General features: G+C 40.3%; 1 protein-coding gene across 3 annotated transcripts; it reads right to left on the reverse strand.

Moving 5' to 3' along the window:
* Nucleotides 1-1,024: 1,024 nt before the first annotated feature.
* On the reverse strand, nt 1,025-11,497 carry fez2a (fasciculation and elongation protein zeta 2a). 3 transcript variants are annotated; one of them, XM_084725654.1, is made up of 10 exons: nt 10,964-11,496; nt 8,812-8,920; nt 8,504-8,623; nt 8,221-8,353; nt 5,285-5,550; nt 5,061-5,141; nt 4,835-4,910; nt 4,683-4,748; nt 2,939-2,972; nt 1,025-2,162 (listed from the first exon to the last, which is right to left on the reverse strand). In XM_084725654.1, exons 1-9 carry the CDS (start codon nt 11,287-11,289, stop codon nt 2,962-2,964), a joined length of 1,188 nt encoding a protein of 395 aa, XP_084581780.1. In that variant the 5' UTR covers nt 11,290-11,496; the 3' UTR covers nt 1,025-2,162; nt 2,939-2,961. The 3 variants fall into 3 exon arrangements, with proteins under 3 accessions (XP_084581780.1, XP_084581779.1, XP_084581781.1); XM_084725653.1 differs by lacking the exon at nt 2,939-2,972 and having other exon boundaries at nt 10,964-11,494; XM_084725655.1 differs by lacking the exons at nt 2,939-2,972; nt 5,061-5,141 and having other exon boundaries at nt 10,964-11,497.
* Between the last annotated feature and the right edge of the window lie 217 nt (nt 11,498-11,714).

The raw sequence follows: 11,714 nt of genomic DNA on the forward strand, positions 1-11,714 counted from the left end.
AGCAAACCTCTTGGTTGGTGCCTTTGAAGATATTTAAAAAAAAAAAAATGTCCACATATTTTAAAAAAGCTCTGGATTTTCCCCTTGGTAGCATAAGTCATTTTTTCCCCACAACGTAACAGTTATAAATACACCCAACTGTGGGTGTCTGTGTGCTCCTCCAGGCAGTTGCATGATGACGAGTGTTTATCCTGAAGTGAACATAAAATGACTTTTCTCTTTTTATTTGCACCTGACAGTCTTAACACAGATGGAAGTAGTCCAAGGACAGGTAACCTAAAAGAAATAACCGGTGACTTCACAAAACACATTTTTGTCCATAACTCAAGATTCCATACACTAATTATGACAAAATTCCGTATAAATATGCTAATAGGATAAAATGATGAGGTGATGACATTTCATATCCAAAAGGTCAAAGGTCAAACATCACTCTGTCTATCAGTCTTCTGCCCCCCTCTGTAAAATTAGTCTCTAAGTGAAGATGTTTGATGAAGATGTTGAGGATGAACATGTTTCTCACTGGAAAATTGTCCGCTGGAATCACACATGTAGTGAGAACTTCCAGTTTACCAAAAAATACACTGAATATCTTTTATTAAATTCCCTTAAAGTTACTGGTCAGTCTAGTGGTGAGTTCCAAAGTCTTCACTACATACATTATATGAGTCTGGACAGACATGGATGTGAACTATAACTTGATTGGTTGGTGGAGACACACAACTGCTCTGTTTTATACAACCATTGACTGCTCACTTCTCACCCTTCTTAACTGACCACAAGGGGCTGCAAGTAATCAACAACTGCATCAGTTTAAAATCTTGTTTTAGCTCTGGTCAACGTATGTGGGACTCATGTTAATGTTGGTGGAACTTTACAAATCTCCGCTGGTTGCATCTGGTGGTTGTGGTGACATTGCAGTAGATGTGGACATCTGTCATCCACTGAGAGAACTCTTCCTGTTCACATTATTGTGTTCATTTCTTGCATGTCTATTATGAAATTAATAATGAGACCAAGCAGGTGTGATTTTATCAATATATTTGAAATAAAATATTTACAAAATAAATTAACAATGAAGCAGGTTCTGTAATTAGTCCAGCACTTTGACATTCATTGAAAATAAGTCTTTTATAATGTACAAAAGTTCAGGCAAAGGCAAAGGCAGCTTGTTCGTATATAAGAATACACAGAGAATAACAATAAATGCCCATTCATGGTGGGTGTACGCTGCCCTGAGCACAGCAGGCACACCGACACTCGAGTCTCTGATTCAGAGCTCTAGTCAGCGTCACAAAGTACAGACAGTGCATGGGTCACAATTCAGTAGTCACTTTAAATGCATAGTTTGTTAGTTAACTAGATCATTTCAGTCTTCTTCACCTCATCCATCAACACTTAATCTTCTATAGAATAATAATGATTATGTGTGAATTGTATTATTCTGAGATGAATGCAGATACTACTGCTATGTGGGAGACTGAGTTGAAGGTTTTTGCACTTATGTTTATGCACAAAGTAAGTTACTAATTTAAATGCTATTATTAGACATTTTTCTATGTATCTGTATCCTATAGATCTCTGATCTGTCTCATGTGGTGCTGTAATACTTGAGTGATTTCCTCCTGGGATCAATATAAACATATTTTATCTAATTTTATCTTTACAACTCTTTTCATAATTCTCTTCTGTATTCAACATGCTTTTTGCATTTGTTCATTGCTCAGTGAATAGTTTATCCCTTGTCATAAATCCAAAGCCCTTTGCAGCTCTGCTCTTATTTATGATCAACAAGCAAAGCTCAGTTTCCATACAGTGCAGATGCTATGCTGGTATATCTACCTGGGTATGTTTCTCATATAATTTAACATGTTTTAGGAAACTCTTTCACAGTGCAAGAAAATTCATAAACACCGAAAAGAAGTCAGAATTCACAGAAACACAAAAGGTTTGCAAAATCACAACACAAAATAAATACAACTAAATGAAGAAAAGAACACAAAAAAAGACACATCTTGATGCAAAAACATGCAGGAATAAATTAAGTGTGCTTCATGTCTGCCAAAAACCGTGAGTCCTCTTCTTCTTGTTGCCATGGTAAACTATCTGAAGCCTCTGCAGAGTGTCAGGCACTGTCCCTCTGGTCTACGTCGGACAAAGCACTGTGAAAACAGCAGAGATAAATACTGTTGGAGCAGGAATGAATGAATCTGTACAAATTACGAAAAATCACATTTAAGTACATTTAATGCTACACAAACACAAACCTATTTCTGACTTTGGGTGGGTGAGGATAAATACTCATAGTCTTTGCAGTGCTTTATACCTAATAATCATAAAACTGTGTCTTAATATGAAGGACAAAAAATGACAGCATAAGTAAATTAATAAATGCAACAGTAATCAAATACATATATAAATGATAAATAGATACATTTGGTAATGAAAAAAGGCAATTTCTGTTTTTTTTTACATTTATTTATTTGAGAATTTCTAGTTTAACTAAATATTTATTTCTGTATTTCTACATTTATTTATTAAAAATACAGAAATAAAAAAATTTACAATATATGTATGAATAAAGGTAGACATATATAAATAAATATATGTAAAAATAGAGAAATAATCTTTGTCATTACCATGATGAACTTATTTTATATGTATTTATTTATTCATGCTTATGTTATTTTCTGCCCCTCATATCTTAAATGTTATATCTGCAGGGTAAATAGAGGTTTAAAGTGTGCAGCACTGAGTCATCGACAGTGAGAGGGATCAACCATGCTGCAGCCGGTCACGGCGTGGGAGAGGGGGAGACGTGAAAAAGGAGAACATCAGGGTCAGACTGCACTACAGTTTGGTGGCAGAGAGGGGGCGCTCTCCCAGTGTAAGCAGCAACACCACAACAGTGCACATCACATGTGATTGTGTCACAAACCTCTCCATCACCTCATCCATCGCTCACACCAGAGCTAAAGGCAGCGATAAATCAGATCATAAGAAGCAGAGAAAGAAAACATGACAGCATGAAAACAGAACACGTGTGAGAGGAAGGACATAAAAAAGATAAGGGATCAGGGAGGCACTGAAGGACGACACTGGCTGTTTGATGTAGTTCATATGTGCAGTATTTTACATTCATGGATATCAGGCTGATTTTCTGGCCCTTAGGCAGCTGTTGACTCCAGCTGATTTCAGTGCAGCAAGAAGTCATTTTGCAGATGAAACTGGAGATTAAACTTTTTTTGTCCAAGTTTGGCTTTATTGCTGCACTGTAAAGCATTACACACAAGAACTGCTGCAACATTTCAGAGCTCAGAGTCAGCTGCCAAACTTTTAAACTACCAGATTTATAATGTGCGTTTTTACACTATGAATATTTGGTGATTGTTGAATGATTTTCCAACAACACAACTTGTTCCAGTATCAGTACAAGTATTGAAAAACGCCTCTAATACCGCCTAAAATTCTGGATTGGGCATCATGGGCAACATGAAATGCATCCAACTAAGTTCAGCTGTGTGAAGAAACGATCAACACCGCTTAGGACAGTGTTTCCCAACCATGGTCCTCAAGGCACACTGCCCTGCATGTTTTAGATGTTTCCCTGCTCCAACACACCTGATTCAAATGATCAGGTTGTTGTCAGGCTTCTGCAGAGGCTTGATGACGAGCTGATCATTTGAATCAGGTGTGTTGGAGCAGAGAAACATCTAAAACATGCAGGGCAGTGGGCCCTAAGGACCAGGGTTGGGAAACACTGGCTTAGGAAATAAAAGAGCAGAATAAAACACATTCACTGAAGAGGTGAACAAGCATGAGCCATTGTAATGATGTGCACTACATATTAATGTTGGAAGAAAACATCAGGAGAAAAAGTGTGACTTTGTTCATTAATTTGGTCCATAATGGAGACATCATTTTCCCAGGAAAAAATCAAGTTTAGTGGCAGAGTGATTTGCAAAGTAAAAATCAAAGGAATATATATAATAATAATATAATATAATAATAATATAATATGGGCGGCACGGTGGTGCAGTGGTTAGCACTGCTGTCTCACAGCAAGAAGGTCCAGAGTTTGAATCCCCCAGCTGGCTGAGGCAGGGCCTTTCTGTGTGGAGTTTGCATGTTCTCCCCGTGTCTGTGTGGGTTCTCTCCGGGTTCTCCGGCTTCCTCCCACAGTCCAAAGACATGCATGCTGGGTTAACTGGTGATTCTAAATTGCCCGTAGGTGTGAATGTGAGTGTGAATGGTTGTCTGTCTCTATGTGTCAGGGTGAACCCCGCCTCTCGCCCAATGTCAGCTGGGATAGGCTCCAGCCCCCCTGCAACCCTTCGGGAATAAGCAGTTACAGAAAATGGAAAACATAATATTGGGAACCAGTCTAAATGCAGAAGGTGTCATTATTCAATAGTCATTACACTGTGCAGTCATTTGAACATTTACTTCACGATGATAAGCCAAAGCAAAAAGTTGTGTATTTTCACTTTAAATACAGATGATTTACTATAAATGAATGTGACACACAAAACTGCTGTTGTGTTTTTTTATTTTATGTTGGCAGCACGGCACAATTGATCAGTCACTGATCCTTGCTTTGTGTGAAACATGACTGACAGTGTTGCAGACACACTGTCCACATCACCAGTTTTTAGAGTTAAAATAAACAGAGGAGAGCTCACCTTTGAGAATGTAGTCTGTTAAGAGACTGGGCACCTTGTCACTGTCGTCTCTCATAGCTTGTAGAACTGCAAGGCAGCAGGTACAGACGAGTGAATGGATCAATCACAGCAACTAAAACTCAAGTACTGTTAGTACAGATGAAGACACTCACTCTTAGTCAGGATCTGGAGGTCCTCGAGGGAAGGAGGGTGTCCTTTTTTCTCATAAGGGATGACCGTGGTCAAGTACTGCAAATATTAGAGAAGAGAGACAAAGACAGGAAATTAAGGTGCTGTGGTGGATGTTTCAGTTGGATGACATTCCTGAAAAACAGCAGATTTACACTGCAGAAAACAGAAAGATGAAGTTCAGCAGCTGAGAAAGAAGTACAAAGTAACCTGTCTTTCACTGCACCCACTCCCAAAAGTTTGCCGGAAGCTGTTCTGAATGACAGAGGACAGTCCCTCCATGCTGAAGCGCTGAGGAGGAAGGAAGTGAAGCAGAGAAACATGAGACGAGGGGGGTGAAAAGACAGGAGGAGAAAAGACAGATCTTAAGAGATCCTGTTCGCTATACTAACATTTAAACAGCTCAATAAAAAGATAAATAAATCAACACGCACTGATCCGAGTGTTTTCTCCGCATGGCCCTGCGACATCCCGGCTCCACCTTTAAGTTTCTTCTTCTTCTTCAGTAGCTCGCGGTGCTCCTTCTGTCGGTTTTGTACATCGATGAGCGCCGAGATGAAGCTGTTCTTCACTTCTTTCTCAAAGTCCAGTTCATCCCTGAGAGCCAGCTGCTGCACCAGCTCCTCCGAGAATCTCCTGATGTTCGCCTCCGTCTCCTCCAGACGTTCATTCAGCTCTGCCACACTCAGGGCCCTCACCCCTGGACCACAGACACACAAAAAAAACCACAAAAAACACAGCTACTATTGATATTTTTTCAACTTTCATTCATCAGTTTTTAAAGGTCACATGGGAACTTAAGACAATTAGCTACTTTGTGAAACATCTGGATACATCACAGTTTTTCGATCATGTAAAGTAAAAGGAAACACCAATTTTGTAGATGATAATTCATAATAAATAGCAAATTAGGATGCAAAAATTCACAGCCGACACATTGAAAAACATTTGTGTAGAACCACTGTTAACATTAAAGGATAAGTCTGGCGTTATTTTAGATTTTTCATCTTGTCAACAAATCCCATGAAAAGACCAAAACCAATGACGTGTAAGTCTTCCCGACCTGGTCTGTGGCTCTCAGTCCTAAGTCTATTCATTACATCTCTACACATAAATCTGGTTATTAATATGTCATTTTATTCTTAAAAAAAAGACTGAGCCCTTTCCTAAAACAGCTGGACACTTGTTTTTAGAGAGTGTTACATAAGTAAGGGATGGGATAAGGGAGGTGTCCGTTATCAGGAATCAAAAGGGCATTATCCTGCTTAGACCTCGAAGGACCTTGTCCTGCTTATACCATGGTCACCGTCCAAAGAACAGAAAGAAGAAGAAGAAGAAAAGAATATGTGACCATTAAATTACATTTTTATTTGCTTTACAATCAAAATTTCAACTCTGTTTTCCTGGTAACTCCTGACTATTACCTGGAACAATCATTACCATCCCATAAAGTTCTTATTCAATCTAAATGTTGTTCACTACTTCAGTAAATGAGCTGAACTGTAGATAGGACTTGGCATTGAGAAATATTTCTAGTCTCTTCAGGTCACAGAGCTCTTCGACTCAGCTATGAGCCAGAAAGCAAGTCAGTAACACTGCATACAGCTGACAAACAGTAAACAAATCTGACAGTGTGTTTAACAACAAGACAAGACGGCAATCCAGGAATGTCACTGTCCTCAAATCAATATCAAGATTTTTATGAACAAATAATGCGGCATGTGTACTGTTGTCCGCAGCTTCAAGTAGTGAGCTGAATAGAAGATGGGATGTGAGATAATCACTGATGTGATACGAAGTACCAGTATGTTCAGAGAAGTGGTGTACTTTCTTGCAGCTTGTGTGTTACAGTCGCCATCCTATGGTGTTCAGACATTGACATATATAGAGATGAACAACATGACAGCTCCCCAAAAGTGAAGCCAGAGCATATCAGTCGACCCCTGGTGGCAGTACAGGTCACATATCCTGCCTCCCTGATGTTAGCAGATAGGAAATGGGACAAACTAAAACATCAAAATACACACATACAAATAAAATTTTCCTAAATATGATTTCTGTCATTTTATGTCATTCTTATCACGCTGATTAGTTTAGCTTGCAATTGAGTCAGCTGGCTGTGCAGGTGGGAACTCAAGAGCGCAGCTCTGATGCTGATCATTACTGCGTGGACAAATTATGTCACAATGCAAGATAACAGCACTTGTCTCTGGGATATTTTGTCTCCAATTTTGTAGAGTGTAAGGAAGTGGAGCCACAATGTCCACCTTTATTTTTGTTCAGAGGATGAGGCTCCTTTTGCCATTTCACTCTTTTCTTTTCACTTTCTCTGCAGCTACACCCCAGTCATCAAAGTTTTCATATTCTCCAAACAGGTTAAAAGAAATGTTGAGGTCACTCATTGTTGTAATTACGTGGAAGTTGGCCAACATGTTGCAAGAAATGGTGAACTGTGAACGATCACTGGAGGGACACCAATCAGAACAGAGTAGTGCAACCAATCAGAATGGAGTATTCATGCAATGCAAAACAGTATGGCTCATTGATGTGTTTTTATTACACAGATTACACTTGTTTGTGGGAGCAACTCATTGCTGCTTTTGGTCTTTTTGTGGGATTTGTTGATAATAAGTATTACTTTTAACCTTTAAATCTATAATATGTAATGTTTTGGCATTAACGAGCCAAGTATTGTATGAAGAAGACGCAGAGCCAGAAGACAGCTGCTGAGAGCTGAGGAGCTCTGGAGAGGAGAGCTGAAGACAGATTGGAGCTTCTGGAGGAAGAAACACTGGAGTCACACTAATTTTGCTCGGATGCAGACTTCTTTATTGGCAAGAGGAGAGCTCACAGTTTAGGATTAAAAAGTAGATTTATCTACACTCCCCCTCTTGAAACCTGTCTAGAGCAGTGACCTACGGAGAAGCTGACCATGTTCGACTCTTTTCTGTAAGCTAATTAGTCTCTCTGTACATGTTGTCCGCTGACTGGAGGACTAATGTATTTTAAAGTTACAGGAACGTACAGTGAGAAGTGGGGAAAGATGAGAAGTAGAAGGGATAAAACAGCTTCTCTGGTGAGTGCTATCACAGGCTGACACACTCAACAGCCAGTGCTTGCTAGCTGGTGCTTGCTTGCTGTTGGCATTTTGCTTATTAGCTTATGGTTGCCTGTTTAAGGTGAATAAACACAATTGCATGAGTAACACAAACTAGTGCAAATGTTTCAAAAGTGATCAAACGTGAGGCGACTTTATCACTTCACCTTTTAGTGCTGTAATGAGGCTCTCAAAGTTACAAAAATAATTCATCAAGAACACATATGAGAATCTGTCATGATAAGTCCTAAGCACAGATCAGTGGACACTCACTCGTCTCATAGGTGGGACTGCTGGAGGCCCGCTGGACGTCCAGAGAGAGCATCGACAGGTCTGACTGAGACGGATTGTGCGCTGCCTCCATGTCTGGAGAGTCCTGCATCATCTCCTCGATCTCCTCGATGACCTGCACACAGAGCAGCGACACACACACATCAGAGATGCAGCATGCAAATTAACCCAGTGAACATCAGTTGCTAAATCTGTGTGTGAAACACAGATGGATTTCAGCCATGTTAAGCTGCTGTATCAGGGAGAAACTGCACACGTAACTCACCTGCTCTGCTGTGAAAAGCGGCTCCTCAGCAAGGCAAGAGACGATGATGGAGTGCATGTCCAGCTGCTCCCTCAGCTCCTCATCGTCCGACAGCTCCGCCGATGTGACATCACCCTTTCTCTAGCCAGGAGCACAACAAGGGGGAGGGAATTTAATCAACATGCTAAACCCTGGCACAATGAATATTTGAGATTTGTGAGATAAACACAGAAAAGAGATTTGGGCAGGGTGGGAGGAAGGGAGGGAGGGAGGAGTTGAGGGGAAAGTGGGACAGAGATGTGATGGGAGGGGCAGGATGGAAAACTCACGGGTTTCTCCTCCAAGTTGAATGTGGGGATGTGGAGGGCGCATGTTCGAGACTGTTTCCAGTCAACCGGCATCACGCTCCCATAGTTACTGGTCAGTGCGTTCCAGATTCTGTGGAAGAAGGAGATAAATTAAGTCTTATATCTAAAATCAAAAAATTAAAGAGTGCCCTAATGATGTTGTTGTGTTGAGGCCTGGAGTTTAAAAGTCAGAAAAGGTCCTGTTGAACTGCATTATGAGGAATGTATGATTCACTGAGTTTCACACTAGGAACACTAGGAATTAACAGTAATGATAGCTTAGCCTCTGTTATATCAGTTTTTATTAGGGGTTTTACTTGGACAAATGTCCTTTATTAAATAATAAATCTGATGCACACAGCATTTTTGTTTGTATAAAATGTGCTTTTCCTTTTAATTTGAAGTGCATAGCGTTTCCTTTTTTAATGAAATGAAATAAAAGTAGTCAGTCATGACCTGAGGATGCTTAGGTCATGACTGACTACTAGTCACTAGCTAGTATTGAGACATTTTTTTATTGCAGTATCAAGATATTTGATACATTTGTACATCCCTACTTTTTACCATTGTTAACAGCAACAATTGATGGAAAACAAACCTACATTTGTAGCATGGACACTGGTGGAGACTGTATGCACACTACACACAAATGTATACACACTACACTACAGCAAAACTTTAATGCATCACATCCACAAATGTCACCATCAGATTAAACAGTTTAGATGCAGGGGTTGAAAGTATAATCCCCAACAGAGCTTATCAAGTTTAACATGCCATAGATGATGACATGAAGGGATCACAAAAGCCCAAAACTGCAGCACAGCGCCCTCACACACTGCTAGTTAACTAAATACATTAAAGGACCAGAGTGTAGGATTAAGTGGCGGTGAGCTTGCAGATTCTCCTTGTGTCACTCGACCCTTCTAGGGCTGTAGGAGAGCCTACTCAAGGAACTCATGCAAAACATGAAAAGTCTCATCTAGAGCCAGTGTTTGGTTTGTCTGTTCATGGTGGTGAAGCATAGCGGCTTCTGTAGATATAAACGGCTCATACTAAGGTAACAAAAACACATTGATTCTTATTTTCAGGCGATTATACACCAGTGAAAACATACTTATAATTATATTCCATTTCTGCAATATTCTGCCCATAAACACCTGTAAAACCTGCACACTGGACCTTTAAGACCTCCATTTCCCCAGAAAGGCTACATGGGTGAGACGATTAATGCAATGTAGCAGCTGAATCCTACGTTCTGGCAGAATTTTGAAAGTCAGCTTGTTATATACTACCATACATATATGACCACACTTTCCTCTCCCTTAAAGTTTTGTTACATGAATGTACCTGTTGTTATTACATGTTTTTTGTCATTATTGTCATCATAATTCCTCAGTATTTTTATGAATGCATTCTATTATCTGGTTAATTATTTACTTTTATCAATGCATTCACTTTTAAAAACTTATTTCTTATTGATTTTACTGTTTGTTTTAATTGATTTTTGCTGTTGTTTTATTGATCACTGTCTTTCATTATATCTTATTAACTGCTCCTGTTGCCCTCTTTCATAATTGAATGCTAAGTGTTTTTTTTTTTATTTGTTTTGAAAAGTGCTATATAAATAAAGGTGTTATTGGTCAGCCTACCTATACGTTATGTTACTGGCAGAGGATTTTTTGTGTCGATGTACACCTACAAATTAAAAAAAATGTCACAAAAAACTCTTTCTTTCTTCTAAATTCTTCAAGCATTTAGGTGTAGATACCGATAGTGTGCCGATAATCAGAACACCTGTTTGGTTGAATCTGCAGATAATTTAGCTCACGTCCGCACAGTGCGTTATTACAGTAGTAAAACAGACCTATATGTGAGTTTTGATGAGAAACATGGAGGCAGTGTGTATAGCTGTCACTGTCGCTCCATCACATCAGTAATAGACAATCTAAGAAAGAACTACTGGCTTCCTGCCCTGGGGAATTTCAATATTCCAGATTGTTAGATAACATGTCATTTGAAATTTTTTTCTAATGCAGTCTGCAGTAGTGAGTTGAAGCCTCCACACAGTATATCGTTAAAAAAACAGCCCTATCCTGCCCTGCGGACAGGCCAGAGACACAGAAACACTCACTCGTCTTTCTGTAGCAGCGACTCCTCGGTGATCTCACTCACTGGAGCGATGCTGTCCGTCCTGGCGTTAAAATTTTGAAAGCACACGGATAACTTCTCGTCAAAATCGTTCACCAGGTCCTCCATGGACCTGAAAGCTCCGGTGTCCCCCGGCGAGAAGGTGATTTCATCACCGTCATCCTCCGGGAGGACCTGCGGGGCGGCTGGCTCTTCCCCCGCAGCCGACACACGGCCTTTGTGCGGCAGCTGCAGCCTCTGCTCCGAAACCATGTTTAAATCACCCGGAACCGGCCAGTCCTCGTCGAAGTGCGCGACAGGTGCAGCCATAGCCCGGACCAGCCTAACAGCCCCGGGTTAATGATGGATGTGCTGCGGGACTGGCAGGCCTCAGCATCCTCTCCGGATGCCCGCTCACTTCCCGCACAGACAGTGCCAGGCTGAGCCTGAGCCGGACAGTATGGCTGCTCCGCACATCACCGCACCGGTCCACTAATGGCTGCAAGTCACTGTCTGCATTACAAACTGCAAAGTAACAAGGTGTTAATGTAAGCATGGACAGTTTTTTACACTTATTATGAGTGTGAATATGAATGTAATTTTCCAAAAGCATAAAAAACACATAGCTTTATCAGTTTCATCAGTTGGACCTATTAAAATGTTTGTTTGTTTGTTTTTTGTGGGAAACACTGCATGTTTTTGCTTATTCCTTGGAAAATAACCCCAGTCACAAAAAAAGCAAAATACGACAGGTT

Source organism: Lutjanus erythropterus, chromosome 9 (assembly GCF_056507025.1).
Source record: "Lutjanus erythropterus isolate fLutEry1 chromosome 9, fLutEry1.hap2, whole genome shotgun sequence".
Classification (NCBI taxonomy): Eukaryota; Metazoa; Chordata; class Actinopteri; order Lutjaniformes; family Lutjanidae; genus Lutjanus; species Lutjanus erythropterus.

Coding starts and splice junctions, on each gene's coding strand:
- fez2a (XM_084725653.1), bottom strand. CDS start 11,289: ATGGCTGCACCTGTCGCGCACTTCGACGAGGACTGGCCGGTTCCGGGT. Junction 8,354..8,503: donor CGCTTTTCACAGCAGAGCAG/GTGAGTTACGTG, acceptor CTCTGTGTGCAG/GTCATCGAGGAGATCGAGGA. Junction 4,911..5,060: donor GTGGGTGCAGTGAAAGACAG/GTTACTTTGTAC, acceptor TAATATTTGCAG/TACTTGACCACGGTCATCCC.